The 22,719-nt window shown below is 42.0% G+C and overlaps 2 protein-coding genes across 3 annotated transcripts in view; both read right to left on the bottom strand.

Annotated features, from left to right (window-relative positions):
• Positions 1 to 76: 76 nt before the first annotated feature.
• LYPD1 (LY6/PLAUR domain containing 1) lies at positions 77 to 14,090 on the bottom strand. The gene is made up of 3 exons (XM_072341544.1): positions 13,826 to 14,090; positions 13,135 to 13,272; positions 77 to 316 (listed from the first exon to the last, which is right to left on the bottom strand). The coding sequence occupies exons 1-3, from the start codon at positions 13,875 to 13,877 to the stop codon at positions 81 to 83; spliced, it is 426 nt and encodes a 141-aa protein (XP_072197645.1). The 5' UTR covers positions 13,878 to 14,090; the 3' UTR covers positions 77 to 80.
• Positions 14,091 to 14,272: 182 nt separating this feature from the next.
• Positions 14,273 to 22,719, bottom strand: part of NCKAP5 (NCK associated protein 5) — a 356,004-nt gene continuing 347,557 nt past the window's right edge. For both annotated transcript variants that reach the window (XM_072341540.1, XM_072341542.1), the window contains one exon: positions 14,273 to 15,876. In XM_072341540.1, the coding sequence (XP_072197641.1) occupies positions 15,601 to 15,876 (276 nt within the window). In that variant the 3' untranslated portion in view covers positions 14,273 to 15,600. The remainder of the gene's footprint in view (positions 15,877 to 22,719) is intronic.

Below are 22,719 nucleotides of genomic sequence, written 5' to 3'. Positions count from 1 at the left end.
AAATAGAAAATAATTGCGGTGTCTTTGAAAACAGGAGGAGATGGAACAAATTGTGTCAGGACAAGAAACTCGCTCGAAGTTTAGCGATACAAAAACAAGAGAGAGAATTTAAGGAGCAGAGCGGTGGTTATCACGTGTGCCCTCAGCATCACACCAGAATTCCCCCTCTTCTTCGGCCGGGGTCCGTTGCAGAGCGGAGTGTTGCAGCAGCTGATACACACAGAGTTCACTTTCCCTGGAGAGCAAAAAGATTGGTATCCAGCAGAAGCTATCAGACACGCTGCTGAAGATGCGCAGGATTTGCGATACATGATTCCTATGGCACAGAACAAAGGTTACTTAGCTTGACATGAACATAGCTTTCCTTTATGACTCATACTTGAAAACTCTTGCAAAACAGTTTACATTTCTGAAGCAGTGTTGCTGATGAAGCCACACACCTGAGCTGTGACACCACAAACAGCTCCGCACTGCAGGGGAACCACAGCTGCCACATCTGGGGCTTTTCTTTTATTTGACTCTGGTTGGAGCCAACAAACCAGTGCAAATGTGATTCACATAATGTATATCAAAACATCTCTTCTATAAACAGAATTGCTCATCTTTTGGAGTTTGCCGTTTGAATAGCTGCAAGTGGAATGCAGTGAATTCTATAATTATTTCTATTGTTGAACATCGGAATGAAGGTGTTTGAATAATTACAGCTTTCTGTGTTGTTAATTTGTATTTTGGTGGGTGTTTTTCCTTGCTGCTGTTACCCAGACAAGCTGCCAGCAGTAAAAGGAGGCTGACTATCGGTACTTTTCCAGGTGGTCTCAGTTCTTACTCTGAGATATAACAGTTGAACAAAAGTTTCTGTTTGAATTGAATGTCTTATTTATAAATGCAGTTTAATACGCATAGACTGGAGGTCTGCCTGTATTGTCTTGTGTTTACAAAGAAGGGATATTTTTAAGGATAATAAAAATCGCAATTCCTTTAGAACAAGGGATTCTCAAAATGATTTCTTCTCCCTCTTAAAGGGCACGGGCCAGGATCCCCTCAGACAGCAGTGCCAGCCCTCCCTTAGGAGTGGTTGTGTGGTTCCACCAAGTACAGCGATTTAGACTTTGATTTTAAAGGAACAACATAAGACCATAACCACATAACCCATAGGTGCTGGACTTGCACCTCCTGCAGGGGGAACTTCAGGGACTGTGGAAACAAGCAGTGCAGTACATTTCAGTAGATACTTCTGAAATAGCAACTGGCACCACACTACTAGTGCTGTACGTAGCAGCAAAATACCATTTGGGTTATGCTACAACAGAAAGATTTCCTGCTTCCAGACACTTCTAATTAAAGCAGTTCTTTTATAATGTCACAACATTGCTGCATGCACACGTTACAGACTTCCCTGTGTTGTGTTCCCCCTCCTGCCCCAAATTCAAACTCTGAACCATGTTTTAGGGCTGTTAAGTTAAACTTACGAAGAGACGCCCTCAAGACAGAGTTAAATCCTTCTCGGTCTGCAGTGAGCTTCAATCAATCAGCACAGCAGGTAGAGTCTCTCCTCAAGGAAGAGGGACCTGCACAGTGCTCCAGCTGTGGCAGCACAGGCACAGCCATCAAGAGGCACAATCGTTATTGTTAGAATTTACAGAAAGAAGAGAGTCCCATCTCTGCTGACAGACCGCTGCCAAAAGGCCTCAGCTGTGCTGCTGATAGGCTCACATTTCCCACATGGACCTGGCACATTGTCCCAACTATTCCCATAGCTGAGGCAAACATGAATCTCCCTGTGGTTGTGATTTTTCTCTCCCTTTCTCTCCTGAGAAAGGAAGTCAGTGCCATTAAGCACAGTGGTTGCTTTTCCACCTCTAATCCAGCACCTCATCTTCTGATCCTTCCCTACAGTCTTTAGACCCACCTGACTCAGCCATTCCGCATCTTCCACGTGAGCAGCAAGTCCTGGTTTTCCCCTCAAAGATCATGCCTGCAAAAAGCTTTTGACATTGGCAGATTTCCTACTCCCTTTGTTTTATGCATCACTCTCTCCCTGCCATTTCCTTTTCACAGGAAAGGCCCTTCTCACAATACTAAGTGATTCATTGAAGTCCCCATGGTATCATATATTTTGCAATATTCAGCAGGCCAGGCAATGAGAATCGCTCAGTGAACAATTAGATAACGCACCCTGACACACTGTGTTCACCACACAGATCCACGAGGCCTCTCCTGCAAAAATCCAACTCTTGCAGTGCAACTCGGTGCATTTACAGCAGCTCCATTCTCCAGGATAGATCCCACACAATAACCCTCAGTTCCTTTAGACGTCAAAGCCCAACAACCCTGCAAAGATCAGTGCTTTGTAGCTTCAGCATTGGGGTTTCATGCACAGATGGATTGTGTTTGTGCCTTAATAGGGAGAATAATCCAACTAGTAATAAAATCGTATTGTAATGCTTCTCGTGTCTTTCTTGCAGATAGTTCTTCCAATTGGAAATTCCACTCCCCAGTGATTGTTCAGTCCTATTTCTAGCTCTAATAATCCAAACTGTAACAAATTATTTCCATAAAGAATTCTGCACCATCAGATTTTTGATAGCGACGTGACTGAGACATGCCCTCCACATGCAGGTTTCTTCCTTGAAGTACTGATGGATCATTCTGAACTCACAAATCAACTGTCATTATACACTAATAATGCTTCCTAGTATTTTTGAGGCACTGGGCATGAACTAAACTCCAACAGAATGAAATGGCCATGCTTTTCCTGTACTTCTGCAGTACCTTTAAGGCAAGATATAATGAAATCAGGCAGAGAAGATAAATGGGATGAAAGACAACGTTATAAGAATGACATTTTTAAAACACTGCAGCCATGACTTCACAACACACACACACACACACACACACACACACTTTACTGTGAGCGTGAAAGGAACAGGAGTCTAAACAGTATGAAAGAAGCAAAGGCAGAAAATACTCGTAAACCTTCTTGCCACCATACTACAATTCCTGCTTAGTTGTGGCAGAAAATCAACTGGCATAACTGGCTTCTGTGATTCTGTGCCAGAAACAACTCCTCGCTCCAGCAGTGGGTTAATACACCCCAGTTACTGCAGTTTGCCCCCTGAGCTGGGCAGGATGTCAGCATCCTTTCTGCATTATCCCTAGAAGATTAATTGCTTTATTATCTGTAGGATTTCCTTACTGTACTCCTTCTCTTGCAGGATCTTATGGTAGGGCTGATCCAGTTCTGAAACTGTTTCTGAGATCTTTCCAGAACCATTTGCCACCAGCAGCCTGAACAGCAGACAGTGCTTCAAAGTGCTTATCTGCTTCAGAAGGCTCATACTACAGACATAACCACTAATTACTGGATATTCTTGCTTGAGCAATCAGCCTGATATCTTCATTAATGCATCACCTAGAAATATAGTTGTCAGGCTTTTTAAAGAGCTTTTCTTCTACCTCAGAGTGTTTGGAATTGCTGACCAGGCAGAGACTTTACATTTTACACCATGTTTTTTCTGGGACGGTGTCATTGCAGGCTGCTTACTCTCAGCTACCACATTTGTGCTCAGTCTCTCGATGGCCGAGTACTGACTATCCCAGCCTTCCTCACCAATTTAGCAAGGCCCTGACAACAGTGTGGGCTATCTATTTGTGCGGGTACTATAAAGATGCTTTACTATGAAATATCTATTACTGACAGATTCATTTTCCTTCATTTCGACCTCAAGGCTTGTGAAGTTGGCTCAAGATGTATTGAAAATATGAAGAAGGCAGGGAATCAGACTATGTTAGAGGATCTGTGCAACAATGCAGTCACATTCCACTCCCTTCTCTTGCACATGTGCCTACTGTTTAGTGCATTAAAACAAACAAGAAACCCAACACGAAGATCAAACCAAGCACTGACATTTTACTCCTAAGTTAAGCAACTCGGCCATCCTGACCCTCTTGTCTGTCCTTCATGGCAGTACATTTTGAGAGCACCAAGGTCTAAAGCATATTCCTGCAAGATTTCTGCCCTATTTCATACACTTGGGCGATGAAAATAGAAGTCTGAAGGTCTTTTCATAGCCCCTTTCTAGTACTGATTTTCCTATCTGCATCAACAATACATACACGCGTCCAAGAACAGTGGCATAACACTCAAAGCCACTGTTTAACTACTGCTTAACTCTGTGCATCCACAGCCTGGTGCTCGGATTTAGCTATGTGAAGACAACACCCTTTCACCATAATCCTGCAAACAGCTTTGTTTTGCACCTGCACTCTTAAGACTGTCCCTTCAGTCAAACACATACAATCTTTGAAGCCAAAAAAGGCAGCCAGGATACAACTAAAAGCTTCATGTCCTTACACCCAAAAAAGGCAGCCAGCTTCCCACCTGGTGACCCAACGAGTCTTAGGCTATTTCCTGAGAAGGTCCATTTCAGCAGGAAACTGCAGCACTTACCCCAGAACCGTCTATAGCTACAAAACTGAGCTGCAAGTTTAACTCACATCAAAGTAGGTGATATTTGGCCCAATGCTAACATTTCCAAGCCAAATGTTCTGTATGATGGATGAGACGAGCAACTCCCACCACACAAAAGCAGAAGTAAAACAAAAATGTCTACGAACGCAAACAAAACAAACAAACAAAAAAGCCCTCAAACATTTGCTACAGTGTTGATACATATCCAGCTTTGTAGGAATAAAGCCATATTTGTTTTCTGAAGTGCCTTCCACACATTTCCTGACTATAGTCCCAGCACGCCTGCTGCATCACACAGAACATTCTGGAGCACTGGAAGAAACTGCAGGTACTATGAAGGTCCAAGAAAAGGCATCCTTGAGCAGTCACCAAGTCCCCTTGTAAGGCGTTATGGATACACACAGAGACACGGCCTCAAGCATGTAGGAAAGGTCTGTGTCTTAAATAACTTTACAGGTGGATCAGCAATGTTTGAGGTGTGCCATTATCATGCCATTATAACTGGGGGTCGTTTCTCCATGTTGTTTGTAAAGACAAACAGAAGGACCACACATATGAACCGATACCTCATTTGCTTACCGTCCAACCGAGGGAAGTTCAGCATCCAATAGGAATTATGAAAGCTCTGTGATGGATGCTGAAAGCTGTACAGCAACATTCAACATGTAAACATTTAATACTCCTCTCTGAAGTACATAAAATATACAGTGTGACTGTTTCTGGACTTTGCTGCATTATTAAACCTAAAAATTGGTTTTAAAATACATACAAATAGGTTTCTAAGTTCTGGTTCTTAGTTTTCATATTTAGTTTTATATCCACCTTCTTATGCCTTCAGCAATTCTGCAGCTATAACTGTCTACTCCTTTGCTGGTACTTGCCTGTGTGCTTCATATAGAGACAGATGCAACAGGTCCTATTGCCATTTGTCTTCTAGAGGTGAGCAATTATCAATACTTAGGCCCTAAATATCTTCAAAAGTGATTTGATATTGAAAAGAAATCATTGTGACATTGTGCTTCCCACAAGCAGTCATAGCTTCAGTTGGATTGTGCTCATATTGGTCTAAAACCATCTGTGTTGGGAAAGTTAATTCATTTCAGTGACAACTGCAAATGCAGCATTAGGAAGAAAATGAGTTTAAGGCAGCGTGCACTGTGACCATGTCCAACCATGTCCTCTATGTTTCACCTTACAGTAACTCCTGCCCCATATTCCCAGCTTTCTCTGGAGTTCACGAGTGGTTTAAATAATTTGCATCTTGCTAGAAATTCTCATGGAACTTACTAATTGCCTTGTAAGCAACTAAATAAATACTACAAGCAACCATAAACAGTGGTTTCTAGATTAAGAACCTCGGGTGCTGAAATGAAGTGACCTGAACTCTGCAAAGCTAGGTGATGTGCTTCTTGATGTTTAATCCTTTGTTTTAGGAGCACAGCTATTTCCTCCTACCCCCTCCCTTTGATGCATTCATCAGGCAAGATAAAAGCATATCCATGCAATTAGACTCTTACGGAGTATATCATTCTGAAAGTCCAAAAGAAAACAAAACCACACTGAACCTACCTGGCCATATTAGCCTATTCTCATTATAATATTCTATGAATGCTTACTCAGTATGCTCACAAAAACTCCTATATTTCTGAGTTCTGAACTTTTTCATGGAAACAAATAGGAGGTTTTTAACAATGAAAGACCTACCTCTTCGTTCTCTTTCTGTCCCTCACATGCTATGTCACCATGCTGAGTTAACTCACGTTAGAGGAAAACTGGACAACTGCTGACTGACAGAGGAGAAGAATTTGCATTATTATGATTCCTCTCTGTAAGTCATTTCCAGTCCTGGTATTGGAAACATGAATCAGGACTGCATCGTTAATAACAGCACAACACAGCATCACAAAGCAGAAGCAGAGCATTAAGCTACTTAAATTGCACAGAATGAGGATGTACAGCTGCTAAAGCTGCTATCAACATTTTTGTTTTCTGTTTTTTTTTAAAGCAACAGGAGGCAACAAACCAAGAGTCAAAGCTCAGCTTTCACCTGCTTACCTCATTGCTTTGTTTTCTACCCATCCTAATTAACGTCTCTGCTCATTAATGGTGATGTAGAGTCAAGCATTAGCTCACTGAATCTTTCAGTCCTTCAAGACTTCCAAGACTTCAAGGAGGTTCAGTCCTCCACCAGCTGTCCTTCTCTCCTACCAGGAAACTAAGCGCTTTGGATAGCATCATCAAAAATACTTTATCTTTTAGCAAGAGGGGTGAACCTGGACTTAACTCTCAGGATCCCATATTAGCATTTTTCTTTAACATAACTCTTACGTGATTTAATGAACTGGCAAGCCTCTGTCCTTATGTTTGTACAAATGTTAAGTGATATACCGCTCTACTAAGACTCCAAAAATGTTACATGCAAATAGTCTTGATGCATCCTGCTAACTGAGTCCCAGTTTCACTGGAATGTCTCACATTTATGACAGTGTGCCAGTATTGCCTCTGAAATCCATTAGCTTTTCTGTCTTTAGTTACAATATACTCACAGTTTGATATCCTGCTCGTCTTCAGAACAAGATTCACCTGGCTTGCTTACATCTTTTTCCCCACCCTCAAAACATCATTGCTAATCTGCCACTCTGGCAAAATAGGTTACACGTCAGGTCTTCAAAAGTGGCCAGTCTACAAGTGAAAGATGGAGATGAAAACTGTTTGGGTCTAATTAAAATATATCTGCTCACATCTTAATAGAGTCACTGGAAGCTAAGACAAATGACAGGGATGCAGCACAGCAAAGGTTTTAGAAGCAAAGACTCATTTGTGTGTGACATGCAAGAAAAACATCTTAAAGGATGTTTAAGAGGTACCAGGCTCTGTGCAATGTATCCCACCAAAATTCATATGTATACCTTTCATACAAGTCTGAGAGAAAGAAAAACATAAAAAGCTATTGTCCATGACATGAGAAAAATGAAATTCACTGGGCCAGATACCACAACTTCCTTACAATAGTACAGCCCTTCATTACTTCTGCACTCAGTATTTGTGATGACTTCTGAGTCATAAACTGCTTGAACTGTTAACTCCGTTACTCTTGCGTGTTTAAAGGCAGTCAGAACAGCAATCTATTAAATACTGGCCATAATTCCTCCTCAGCTGACACCCTTAGTTCATCAAATGTCTGGAAGTTTTCCCAAGCAACTCAAAGATTAGAAGCAATTTACTGCGAAGAGCTTCGGCATCTGGACAGCATTTCTGAATGGCAATATATCCACAGCTCTCAGTTTTCAGCATACAGTACAAATTAACAACATACACGGCACGTCTTTTATTCCTGCCAGCATCAGAAGTGAACTGTGTGCTTTCAGTTATTATGCCTTCATTTCATTGAAAAACCAACAGATTGAAGCATGATATTTATATACAGCAAATGTCACATGGTAAGCTTTTATATATATATATATATATATATATATAAATTTCCAAAAAAGGTTTTTAAAATCAAATCAATCACAGGTTCTTTTGAGTTGTTTTGATATGTTCTAACCAAAGGAGACAGTGTGAAGAAAAAACAGTGGAAGTTCTTTACTGATTGTGACCAGACTCTGGGGATACAGATATAACCTGTAAAACTTTAATGGCAACAGCTATTCTGAAGACATTAAGCTTTGTTTGCTATTTAAATCATTCAGTCAATACGTGCTTACCAGACTGTAATTTACTCTCAATACAAAAATGCAGTTAGTATGTCCTAATGGATGTTATATGTGGAAAGAGAGAAGAGTACGTGCTTCTGTAATCCTGAACAGCCATACATACACCAACTCCAGCACTGCAGGGAGATTAATAAATCAGTCACAGGTAGAGTGCTTAACATAGGCCATGTAAGGGCACAACTTAAGACACTTAGGTCCCTCTGCCCGATAAATCAGACGACTGGGTAACCAAAACTGAGCTAGAAATACATACAATTCAACAGTGAAATAATCATCTTGTTCCTGTTACTCCCGTGCACTACTTTTAAGCATACAATTACACTAATTGCTTTAATTACATTACTGGATTACATACAATGTAAATACACGAGAAAGGCCACTGCAAGCCAGGAAGAAGTTTCTTATTGCAAAGCAATAGAAATAATGAGTTTATTTTCCAAATCAACTGGAAAGAACTCAATCAATTTTTGTTTCATATATACAGGTGCATTAAAATAACAAATCTTACTACTGGAAAAAAAGCACCTTATCCCTCTCAAAAAAAACCCAAAAACCCAACAAAACAGTAAAAACCTATTTTGTATGAGTGTGCTTACAAGTACATGAAGCACAAGGTATATTGCTCAGAATATCTACACAGGCAGGTTTGCTTACAGTAAGCTCTGTGAGATTTGCATTTGCTGCCTTTCTGGGTTGATGGTCTCATCCTTCACACTCAATTCCTTTCTAAGCTATTCATATAGCAAGTTTCATTTTTCCCTAAATAGGTTTTAGATCAGCTTTAATGCTCAGTAGGCTGAGCTCCTGCCCTCAGTAAACTTCATTATCAGTATGTTTTCTGTGACATCTGTATAAAAGCACGTGTACTTTATAAACTCATACACATCATCAATACATGTCATCCAATCCCGGTACACCACGGGCTTTATTTGTTCCTACATCTATTTCAGAATGCAGCAAAATGGAAATGTCCGAGTTAAAACCTCAGAGACGGAGAGAGGCAAGCAGGAAGATGGAGCCTGCCCACAGGGAATTCCACAAGCTACCTGCAAGGGGAATCCCTATACAAAAGAATTTGGTCAGACACTTCATTTATGCTGATTCCTAACACCTGCACATCCAGCTAAAGAACGCACTACAGACATAGCCCTTATGTTAATTTCTGTGGCACAAAACTTACTTGATGTTGTCTTCAGACAGTCCATGCTCACCATTCTTCCTTCTTCAAGCAAAGAGCGCTCATTTCTATCTATCTATATGCATATTTAAGATATTATTTAACATGCTAAACTGTAAGGTTCTGCTTCTCAGTAGAACTCTGTCCTTCCGTATCTCCCACTGGAGCAGAACAGTAACACAACTACTTTCCCCAACAAAAATTTTAAATACAGCTTTGCTTAAGTGAGACAAATATTTTGTCATTTTCTTGACAAAGTCTCCAGTTCTGTGCACTGATAGATCCCCAAAGTACAACAGAAATATAAAATGCCATAGCAATCTTTGCAGGAAAGACAGAATTACACCAGCTCACATTACCATTTAGATGCATGCTTAATTACTGCTCAATTCTCAAATCATTTTCACTTGTGCAATAAAGCAAGTTCCTACCTAATAATAAAACAGCTGGGATGCCACAGCCGCCCAGCTAATTCAAAACATCAGCGACTAATACCTGCATTGCTAGCTACTCCCATCAGGGACTGCCACAACAACAGATGCTTTTTAAGCTCTGGGTTAGAGACTGCCTATGCTGCTGTTACGCGTCTCTCACCTCAAGCTGAAGTTCACTCTGTGAGAACGCTTCTCCAGAAGCTGTGAAAACGTGCTGAGAGATCATAGTAACGCTGCAAGAACTGACACTATAGGGATGGAGGAGGAGTGGTTCACTTCCCTACTACCAGGCATAAGAAGCTATTTACAATGCAGACAAAAAAAAAACAAACCAAAAACAAAAACACAAAAACTTGCTTAGAGTCAGTTTGCTTGCAGGAATTTTAATACAGAAATGATGCTGAACCAAAGAAGCGGCACTGTGTAACCAAACATGTAAGAAAGAAGTCACTGGCTGCAAGCTGGGGACCAGGCTGTGGGCACAGCAGCACACCTAAGCCGGTGACCCCTTCACTGCCAAACAGAGCAATGCACATGGTAAAGAATGGGTGATAGGCCATCAGGTTACTGATTCAGACCCCCAGCTACATCTCAGTGTATTGCATTTAAGTACAGCTTAAAAGAACTTTTAACATGTTGCTTACTGTCACAGCTACATTTTATTAAGCACGAAAATGGGTTGGTCTATAAAAATTAAGTTATATTCCTCAGACTGTATCTAGTCAAACGGAAAAACTTTAATTATGAGATTGCATTGTCAAATAAATGCAAATTCCTGTATTTCATACTCTGGGTTAAAAATTCACACACAAGTCTATTATAAATAATCAAAATCCGTATTTGAAACACTTCGGCTTGTTTGACTGTTGCTTATCACTGAAAGCTGAAGTGATGAGATGCACTGGTAGAAGTAGAATGAATTATTAAATAAAACTTGTGGGAATAAAGCATTTATAGTACTCCCATTTAAATATCAATTAGGAAAAAACAATAAAGGATGATGAACTGAATAATTCCCATTTTACAGCCAATTCTCTCCCATTCTGACAGAGAATAGCAGAGAAACCACGCTAGCTGTGTAAGTTTTACTCAATTTGAACTACTTGGGTTACAAATTGTTAGCTGAAAGTGAGTAAGAACTGCACTTATGGAAGTAAATTAAATAAAACCAAACAAACAGGGGTACCTGCTATGCCCTGCATGCTAGCTCTCTCCTAAAAGGAAAATCCAAGCATCAGCTCAGAGATGGTCTAACTCTGCACAGAAAAGAAACAAGTTGCAAATCAATTTCTTCATAGTAATAAGGACAACCTATGCATCCCTGCACATCTGAAAGCTATCCAACCAGTTCCAAGCAGCATTTTCAGTGTGTCACGGTCACAATAGCTGGGCTGCAGCCTTGCCTGCCAGCCTGAGAGAAGGCACAGGCTGACCACCCACAGTACAGCCACAGGTGTGGGCACACACTTATCAACAATTGCACTTCAACATGTGAGCAGCGTACTTGACTTAAAGAACTCTTCCAGCACTCCCAGGGAGAGATTACAGACACATTTCTGGCAGGCTGATACATTCTGAGATGGTACTGAATTGAAACACAAAGGACCCGAGGGCAATATTTAAAAACAAATACACACCGATGCTAAGAATGAACTGAGAACAAGTTGACCGTTGTTTAGGAGAGGTATTTTTACACGTGCCTGTATACCACATCACAGTGCCACAGCATCGATTCAAACCTAGTGAAATTACCATCGAACCTTTGGTGTGCAGGTAGTAAAGCTTTTAAATACCCATTTAGAAACACTCCGTTTATGGCTTGCAAGGTACGTTGGAAGTCTATCTCATATCAGTGCTATCTTTACAAGTAAACCTGAAATAAAATGCTGTAGTAACATGCAGCTTAAGGAGACTAATCTCTCTTTAAACATGTTCTTTTTCTCTCTGCTGGAGAGCTGTACTCTGCACAGAAACAGAACTGTGGACAGCATTACCCAGGGCTAAACAAAGTGCCAGCAGTGCAGCCACTGTTGGCAGTTAACAACAATCGTCGTTATTTTTGTATTATTCTTAATGCAGTGATCTGTAACCACCAGCACAAGCAGCAACGGATAATGGATAAGCATCTTGAAAGCACTAATGAATGGTTTCCAAATGCAAAAGTGTGCACATTACAGTTCAAGACAGAGACTGCACTCGTTAGCAAGGAAGAGAGGGGCTCTGCTGTCCCTGAAGAACAGACCCAGCCTCATTTATTTCAACAGCCCAACAGCTGTTTTACTTGACATCAGTAACCTCCATGTTCTGCAGCTGCACCCTCAGCTGGGGGCTTTTCTGCTGGAGAGCAGGTACCCCTTAAATCAAGGTTCTGAAGTCCAAAACTTCCATTTGGTGTAATGGTCACATCTAAACTGAGGTAGCAGTGGGTACCTCACACTTCTTAATACCTAAAAACAGCTATCTGCAACAAGAGCAGGATGCTACAGGACCTTCAACTGGTGCAGACATTTCCCCATCCCCCCAAGTCCCTAATCAAGCTGCAGACTTCTACTCCTGTGGAAGGCTACTGAGCAATACCGTGTTCTGAAAACCAAGAGGGTTCTCAGATTCCTTCCACAAGGAAGAACTGAGAAAACAAGCAAATTATGGCATACCTCAAGAGACAACAGGGTTACAAAGCAGAACTGCAGCTGGTTTCCTTCTGAACAAATTCATCTCCAAATATGCCAGCTCAGAAGTAATTACAGCAACGGCAACAACCTCCTTAGACTTAGAAAATGAGTATGGCAAATATTATGCAAACATTCGGTGCCCTCCCATTCTGCCCCAAACTCCAAAAAAGCATTCACAATATACTTCTTCCCCCTTAGTCTGAGCTTTTCTTTTATGGATGAAAGCAAAGAAGACTAAAAACTCAGGGCAAACCTTCAGAGTATATGAATTGCTAAAGTAAATAAAAGAAAGGAGGGAATTACTAATTTAATGCTCTCTTCTTTCTCTTGGGGGAAAAAACCCATGTAATTAACTGTAATGAGATTAAACTAACTTGTTGTTATTAATATCCCAATGTGGAGAAACTAGATCTGAGACCCCAAAGACTGCGTATTAACAGCATTACCAACATTTGGCTTACATCCTTCAGTTTTTACACCAGTTTTAAAGGCAAACAATTAACTACCAAGCCGCAAAGTCAATCAGAAGTGTGGAAACATTAAACACGGATCCCCTGTTGGTGAGACTAGCAAACTCATTTGGAGCTGCAAACTATGAACGGGTGCAGCAAGAAGCAACAGATGCTCCCCAACACAAACAGGTGCCGAATCATTAAATCCTTACCAAAACTTTTCTCCATTACTTCTTTCTGACACATATCTTGAACGTTCACTGTACAATTCACAATGAACTCAGGAGAGGAGCAGTCATTGTTGAGCTGGAACTCCTCGCACTGGTAGCACTGTATTTGCAAACCGAAACCTACAACAGATAAGAGTTTTACTCAGAACGGTATTAACAATAAACCACCCACCCCGTGCGGCAGACGCGTCCATCCTTCCCAGGGAGGCGCAGCTCAGCACGGCAGGGCGCAGACACCTCGCACTCGGTCCCGGCGCGGGGCGGGCGGTGACCAGCAGGCGGCACAACCCGAGCGCAGCGCTGCCCCGCGCCCGGCTCCAGCCCCAGCGGTCCCCTCAGCGAACGCACCGCAACCATCCGCGCTGCTGGGCGAGCAACCCGGCCGGGAGGCGTTTTCCCTCTTAGCCGTGCCGCCAGGTTCACTTAGCTACTAATTAATTACAAATCATTTAATTACTATGTTACCACGCGCAATTACAGCTGCGGTGCACCCTTCCCAACGAGGCGCTCCGCGCGGAGCTGCCGCTCCCAGCCAACCCTCGGACCCCACCGTGCCGTCCCAGCTCCCCGCCGGGGATCGCGTCGCGCCTCGCCCCGCGGCGGGACGGTGTCAGGACGGCGGGCTCCGCACGGGGGTCTCGCCTTCGGGGGGTGTCGGCACGAAGCCCCTTACCTGGAGCCAGGCACAGTCCGCAGAAAGTAGCGGCGAGGAGGAAGAGCCGCATCCTCCCGCAGCCGCGGCCGCCGGGCTGGCGGTGGGGCACAGGGGGGCATCGGCGGGAGGGACGCGCCGCGCTCGGAGCCGCTTCCCCGCCGCCGTGAGCGGGCAGCGGCGTCCGCCCGGTGCCGCCCCGCCGGAGTTGAGCGCCGAGACTGGAATAAACTCGAGGGCCGGGGGGCGGCTCCCCCCTCCTCCCTCAGCACCATGTGATGCCGGCGGAGCGGGGCGGCTGGCGGAGATCCCCGCCCCGCGCACGGGAAACGGGAAAGTTCGGGGAGGGAGAGGCGGCCCCGCGAGGGCAGGCGGGCGGGCGCGGCGCTTCCCAGCGCCCTCTGGCAGGCGTCGCCCTCTTCCCGAAAAGGAAACGAAGCCGGAGAGAACGGGGCCCGCCTGCCGCCTCCTCCGCAGGCACGCACCTGGGTGGGAGGGAGTTGGGAGAAGGGAAGGGGCGGCGGTAGGCGCAGCTGGGAGCCCGGAGCGGCAGCCTCGCCTCTCCGGCAGCGGGGCGGAGCAGCTGAGGCGGCGCGAGCGGCACGGAGCCGTTGGAGCCGTTGGGTGCGAGTGCGGAGGCGGCCGTTGGCGGCGCGAGCGGCGGCCGTTGTTGGGACGCGCTGCCACAGCCCCGCGAACGCAGCTGCTTTATTAAGGAACGACGCCTCGGAGAAAATCTCTTTAAAAGTCGAAAAAAAAAATGCGACGCGAGTTTACAGCGGGAATGACTTAGAACAAACCGAGTATTAACGCGGGTGGTACAGTATCGTTTCAGAGATTAACAGGTGCTAGAGGAACCGCGGGGTCGGAAATATCCCAAATATATCTGGTTTACAGGTCGCTGTACAAAAAGCAGTTATAAATACTTCACATCTAGAAAAAATACGCGGAACGTTTGAAATAGACTTTCCCTCACATATAAACAGCCTTTGTAGAAAAACAAAACCACACAGGCCCAGCCTCCAGCCCGGCTCGGAGTGGTGCTGGCTCACACCCTCATGTGTCACCAACAACATTTAATGTAGAGTCGATGATTTAATAATGACAAAACAAGGGCAGAAGATAACACAAGGAACGGATGGGAAACGATGACGGGAGGAGGTGTTTGTGGAGAGCCACACCAGCAGCACCGCCCTGTTCTTCTTGTGCTCACCATACTGAAAGGAAATGCCTTCTGCACTGAGACACCTGTTGTGATGCTGCACCCTTCCCCAGAACACCTGTACGGAATTGCACTGAAAATAAAGAATATATTTTGCAAAAGGAGTCTACAAAGTTCCTTACAGACGACTCACTTTATGGACGCACAGTGTTTCTACACAGTTTTAAGACCAGAATAAGTATAAATCTTTTCTTTAAAAAAATCTACTAACTTTTCTTGTTAATATTAACATCAATTTAAGTCAGTAATCTGCCATTACGGGAGCATAGCACCAACATAATATTTATTGCTGTCATCTCTCCCTACAAATATATCTTTCCAAAATATTTACACCTATACAAATATTCATAAAAGTGCAAAATTAAGACTTTTCTCTGTGTAGTCACTCGTCGTGTGGAGCGTTGAGTCTCCTGCGCTGAGACGAATGCAGTGCTGCCTTTCTTATTGCTGCGTCATGAAGACCAAAGCAGGGAGCCGCCTGCCATGGGCACACAGTGACACGGGGTGAGTTCTGTCCCTTCTCCACCCTCACTGCCCACTTGCAGCTCCATAAGTGCTCCTTTTGAAAGCGTCCTCACACGTCGTTAGAGCCTTGGCTGGCACAGGAGGAGAAGCTGTCGTACAAAGAATCGCTCAGGGACTCCAAATTGTCCACGTCCTGCCTATCAGAGCTGTTTAAGGAAGATGCTTCCTTCTTTCTGTTTTCTTCCTTTTGTCCTTCAGCTTTGTTCACACAGTTCTTTTCTAATAAAAGGACGTTATTGCTGTTAAATTTATTGAGAGACTCCAGGGAAATTTTAGATAATCTACTCTGAGAATCTTCTTTTGTTTCTTCAGTTTGCTTCAGTTTCTGTAATAAGTGAGAAGAGTATTAGAAACATATTTCTTAGAAAAAAAAAGTTATTCTACTACATTGTTAATTACCATCTTTCCAAAGTTCACAGGGCTAAAGGAAATAGATTATCAGATGCTTAAATCTCCATTGTAATTAAACAGAACATTTAATGGCCGTTTTAGGATAAATCATAGCTTCAAACCTACTGTTGTCTCATAGCTTCTGCTGAGATAAATAGGGCTCCACATACAAAACAGTGCTATTAACATTAAAGAAGCACATCCTAGATTTGTATGTGTTAAGCATCTTCAGCATCTGCACAGTAATTTACATCTTTTCCTGTACGAATTCTTGGGGGTTATGTTTAAATTGGTATTTGTCTAAGTAGAATCTGGAGTCTGCCCAAACAAACAAAGAAAGGCAGGCAGACATGTTCTGAGGAGAAAACAGCATTTTCCATAACTTACAGACATCAATGAAAGTTGCTAGAAAATAACCTCACATTTTGCATGTATAAACCTATTGATTTCCACAAACCCAAGCCTCTCCGATAGAAAAGAAAGCAACAAGACAGGAAATTACAGTGAACTGGGCCAATCCCCACAGGCCAGAATCAATCAGATATTGGCCAGGCCTACTCTGAGAAGTGCTGTAATTCTGCTGGAACACCGGACAATGTATTAGCACATTATATTAAAAACTCACAGTAGGATTATACAAGAGCAATTTTATCCCTTTGTTACCTACTGGCATTTTCAATCAGAGATCTGACCAAGGAATAGTTAGGGAAAAGCTTAGGGAGCAGTTCAATAAAAATGACCTGCCTTCCATATACAGGGTGTTCTGAAGTCTCTGTAACTAACTGCTCTTACAGATAACATTATCACAGAAATACGAGATAACATTCAACATTTTATAGGGCGCTGAGAGAGGTAAGATGCGAGAATTTTGAGATTTGCTGTCAGAGTGCAAGCCATTGCTCATTGCCAGCATTACCATTAGATAACACAGACTGCAGTGGTAAATTACTGTCAGTCTAGGACATTAGTATTTTGGTTTGGATAGAAAATGAAATGGTCGTCCAAGCACACTGAGAACACAGCATGGCCAGATGTATGGATGCTGTGGGTCACTGAGTCTGCAGTTGCAAATGTTCATTAGAATTTCTGGAAGAAGTCATGTTTCAAGTAAGTCACTTCATGCATGAGGGGCTGCTCACCCTTGGAAGTCTTGGGCAACAGGGAGACACTGCTACATAGTTGGATTGCTTGTTTTTATGGCTATTTGTATAAAAATGCTGATAGTTGACATGATCTTGTTTTTTTCATAAACTACCAATAGCTGGATTAGGTTACTATGTCTATCCAATGTTTCAAACAAGCTTAAGCAAAGCAGCAGGAGATCCTAAAGTCATTTGGTTCATCATGTTTGATTCTGGTTTTAGGTCTTCACTTTCTAGAATGATAGCATTTTCTGAAATAAAGGAATATTACCCCAGGTAACAGCAACAAACACAAATGGAAACCCCTCCATAGAAATTTAGCTTAAAAACCTCAGCTAACAAAGTTATTATCTTTAGTCTTTGAAATATTATTGTCAAAACAGCCGTTTCACTTCTGTGCATATCAGATGAGAAAACTCTCGGATACAGCATCAATAAAATATATATTTGTGCTTTCTGGACAGACCTACAATGTCTGCTGTACAGAGCAGTTCAGATGATCAAGATAAGAATGGATCTTCAGCCAGCTGAAGGACAGATCTGAATCACAGGACAGACTGGAAGGAACTCATTGGTATATTCTACATACATGCAGTATCAGTCATTTAGTATACTTCACATGCAGCGCCTAGACTAAAATCAGGCTTAATCGCATCCCAGTTTGTCATTTAATATGAAGCTAACGGTTAATAAAATATAAAAGAAGCTGCAGAGAACTACAGGGAACTCTGCAAATTTTAAATAAGATCACTGAACCAAACGAAATTGAACTGAAATGCAGCCCATCAGTGCAGCCCACCAGCAAGACACACAGAGCAGTGAACAGCATGAGACTCACAAATTTCATGCGTGTAAGTGCAAGTGCTACTATCATAATAGCACCCATGATACACGAGGAAAAGAAACACAAAGGCAATAACCCTAAAGGTTGTAGCAAAACATTACGAGAGACAATAACTGTATTCAGAATTGTGAATATTTTAGGACATCCAGTTGTTCTTTTTTCCATGTTTTCATGCCCACTTATATTCTTTTTGTCATACTTGTGTTTTCTCCACTTGAGCTAGTCTGTTTGTATACAATACACCCCAAGCACTGTATTACTCTAGGAGTGAGGACCACCAATTATTGCTAATTTGATAATTAAACAAGAATGTGAGGACACTTAGGTAGGGAATATCAATGTGCTGTAACTGTACTCATATCTGATACAATAAGAGTGATCTTATCTCACAGTTTTATTACCACAGCTCACTTCAATAATCTATTACATTTTCTGTTAAGATGCATTTGGGATAATAATTCATATGATATACTTGCAGCTACAATGCTCAAATATGACATTCCAATCCTTGGCATGTGGAAGAAATCTCATTCGCATCCTGAGCTCCATGGGAAAAAATAAACTGCTTATGCAATGAAACTCATGTAAGCATCTCCTTGATCAGCAAATCCTTTTTCTTCCACAGTGACAAAATTATGTACGTATATTCACCTAGAGGTGAAAAGACACTGATAATTCCTCTAAACTTGGTGCCTCACAGCAAATGTCACTCTGGGTTCTTGAAGAATCTTTTCTTTAGTTACTATAGATACAGCTTGGAAAAACTACCAGCATATTTATTTAGATACATCTTCAATTGTTTCCTATTTTTCACAGCAGATGCAACAGTTGCTTCATTAAACAAAAGTCAAAATCAAAGCAACTATGAGAACCTGTTGATCAATCATGTAAGTATGTGGCTGAATAGCATCTATGGTTTTGTCCACATAGGTATGCTATGACTTCAGCAGACACAGCTACAACAAAGACCAGGGGCTGGCCTGAAGATGTTACTTTTGTGCATCTTACAGCAGTTAGTTCACTAATGCATCTGAGAGTCACAGTAGGTCTTCCTGCAGATAAGGAACATTTTGGCAGCAAATCAGATACATTTTGTATCCATGAGAACTGGGTGAGATTTGCTAACAGCATACAGAGCACCTAGCCTCCAAGTCCCAGGCTTCAATAAAACCTTTCCTATATTTATCATGGCTTTCTGCATAATGAACAGGTGCTTTTATCACCATAGGAGAGAAAAGCACTTAGCTATTTTGTTGAGTGTTGCTAGAAGAGCTAAGATGGGACCAACAGTGTGTTCTTGATCTCAGAAGTAACACTTAAAGCCATTTCATCCCAAAGGTGTTGACTCTGCTGGTGACTATTTTGCACCTGTTCTATGAGTACATAAAGCATGTACTGCATTCAGCACCATCAGTTACGCATTCCTAAAGTTGGGGAAAAGATGAGAAGATGTAGTCACAGATTTTGGCCCAAGCCAGAATAGGTTCAATTCAGGAAGGACTGTAATTTTCACAGTGCCCTTGTAATGTCAGTGGCCCATCATCCTAAAGCAGATCAGTTTTATAGCTTATTTTACTTAACACTAACTTTATTTTTGGACAGAATACCCACACTGTTATGGTCTCAGGGCAGGGGCAGCATTTGTTCTATTGTGTTTAAGTGGAAAGCTTCCCACCTGGAGTTCTGGAGCTAGTCGTTATGGGGCGCCTTATACCACCTGAGAGCACTGGCTGGTTGTTAGGAGAAACTCTACCTGACATGATACCGGCATTCATCACAAGTCACATCACTTCAAAATAAATTCATGAGTCATGAATCAGAATAATGCTTTCTTGTAGGCATCATCCTAAAGGGAATAACTAAAAGCCATTAGTGATATAATAAAGTCTGGCATGTCACTTCAAGCACAGCAAATTAGGAAAACACTGCTAGCCTGCAGCTCCACTGTTACATTATAAATAGGTGTTATTTCTACATTAATACATCAAAATAGATTCTTCTTTAACTTTACAAATGAGAGGTTACATGTGGGTAGAATGCATTTTCAGAGCTGTGTGACCAAGGACTAGTCACAGCTGCGCAGAACGGCGGCAGGATTGTGCAGGTCTAACAGAAGGTGCACAGTGGGATGGACTAGTTCCTGAGTACAAAGGACTCCACGGTCAGCATGCAGAAAGGAAAGCAACAGCAAGCCCATTTCTTCTTCTATGCAGCCACATGCAGAAGCTCTGATTGCCTGCAGGTCAGGCTATGCTTATAAGGCATGCCACAGCCCAAAATTAGCAATGAACCATTCTGCAGGATAAATGCATTTTCCAGCTGTCTAAGTTTAGTTAACCAGCAGCTTAAGGAGCTCAGAGTCACTTACACACAAGAATAAAACGGACTTTATTTACGTCTCTCGTGCACTGGCCAATTTAGTCTTTGAGATTAACACAAAAGCAAAAAGGGCACTGCTTCAAGTGAAGTATAACTGCAAAACACTGTTGGGTAAAAGCAACTAAATTGCTATGAGAATTAAATATAGATCAACAGAATCAATACTTAATTGTATAACTCAAGGTCTTTCATTTTAGGTCTGATCTCTAATAGGAAGTGCAAATTATCTTTGCTTTTTATTTATTTATTTGGTTATTATTCAAAATTTTATTGTCAGTGAGCACAACTTTCTAAATTCTTACCTTTTTAAAAGTTCTACTTGTTATTTTGTCTACTTACGTTCAGGGCAAACCTGATCACACCGTGCCACTGCTTATTACTTTACATTCTGTTTTACCAATTTAGCTATCCTGCAGTCCTGTCATTTGTGTTTGTGACACAACAGCTCTAAGTGGGACGATAGCAGTACACAGAGTGCTCACACATAACGTGTTCAGTAAGGTGCACTGAGGTGCAGAGCACTTTTCTGATCAGGTACATACACCATTTGTCTGCAGATTTCTGTGCCACGTAGAAAGGTGTAGCACAAAAATGGCTCACTTTGGTCTTCTATCGTGTGACAACTTTCTGTCAGCCGGCCAGGACAGAACACAAGGGCAGACTCTGTGGAAAGTAAGTCTGATTTAAGCAGACTGATGGGAACGTCAGGTGGACAGGTAATGCTCTGAAGTGAAAGCAGTCGTACAGACACATGCAAGAGACTACAAAGGTGAAAGCTGTAACCGCACGACCTCTGCTGTATTACAGACTTCTGCTGTATCACGGCTGAGCTAAAAATGTGACGTTTGAACTTCTTTCTCTTTAAAGCATAACCTTCAATAATAAGGTAAGACTTGCTCTCCCCTGTATACCATCAGAAGCCTTCATCTATTTTCTCAGTTGACAGTAAAATAATTTTTGAAATAATGAATCACGCTTCTTTTCCCCACTTGAGCAGAAACCCCATGGTATTTTGCTATGGCACAAAGATGACATTCTCAAAGAAACATCATCAGGTTTTGAAGATAAACAATTCTTGCTGACTTCTTTTCTTGAGGGAACAAAGATGTGATATGGAGTATTTTTAAGCTCATTAGCCTCATACAGCAGCATATGAGAAAGCCACATATACATGGGTGAATACTGACCACATTTGACTTTATGGGCAATATAATAATGACAAAACAGAACCAAAGCTCACCCGATATATTTGTGAGCATAACAATATTTAACCTCTAGGACATCATTCCCGATGGTCCCGAATTGTAAGAAAATTACCTTAGAGGAAATAAAGCTGATTAGCATCAACTGTGTGTGACTCGTAGCTGCAGATCTGGAGAAAAAAGCTGTTGCTTAATGAATAGAGGACTGAGAAACTGAGATTTACATTGTCTGGCTTGAATCCTCGTGTGGATTAGATGATAGAATGTCTTAGCAAACTGCACCTTGTGCTTTTAAAAGCACAGTTCTCACAAAGCGATGAGATGACTAGGTGCATTCAGCACTGTAATGCCAAGAATGCCATCTTCACAATTGACAAAGAACATGACTTCTATGTTGATAGGACAAGACTGTTTCACCTGATTAGGTATACAAACCCTCTCTGAACTTCTGCGTAATTTAATAAAGATGAACTTTCAGGTCCCAATTTAAAGGTACGATAAACCTAACCTTTTACCTTTTGCTCAGCATGAAAGGAATGTCACAAATATGGCGGTTTTCTCACAGAGCATCAGAATGGACCAGGACCCGTCTCTGTTCCCATTGGTGGAATGACCACTTATGCTTCTCACAGAAGGAACATGCCCACTAAAAGCAATGCTTGCTGCAATCAGAGGCTCATCTCAAGGCATTAAGGAAGAGGCATCCATGGTGAGAAAGGAAGCTTATCCTCAGTTTTTAGAACATAGGAGACTGAACAAGAATAAGGCATGCAGAGGATACTCTGCTTTACTTTTCAGAGATCCTTTTAGCTTTACTCATGGAGGGAGTTCAATAACAAAATTGTACTTATTTTCCAGTGATGGGAAAAAAATCACAGTAAAAAAAAAATCATGCTGAAAGGTAAGTTTGGCAACAAAGTTGTTGAGCATGCGAGTCATTTTAAATTCAATGCTATTTGTGCATGTTTAGGGTCATTTCGTCAGCGATAACCTGCTGAATGTTACTGGAACAATGTGGTCCTCACCTCCACTGATCAGCCTTCAGAGTCAATTTTAACACACGATATTTTAGTATAGAGAGGTCTTTCCTGCAGAGGAGTTACCTTGATGAAGGCGGTGATGCTTGTTTCAATAAGGAATGGGCTTTTTAAACAACGGATTAAGGTTGAAGCCTATAGGAGCTCAGAGGAATCTTTTTTTAATGAAGATAT

This window comes from Excalfactoria chinensis, chromosome 7, assembly GCF_039878825.1.
Source record: "Excalfactoria chinensis isolate bCotChi1 chromosome 7, bCotChi1.hap2, whole genome shotgun sequence".
Taxonomy (NCBI): Eukaryota; Metazoa; Chordata; class Aves; order Galliformes; family Phasianidae; genus Excalfactoria; species Excalfactoria chinensis.
Note: the sequence above shows the minus strand (reverse complement) of the source record. Positions and strands in the feature narration are given on the sequence as shown.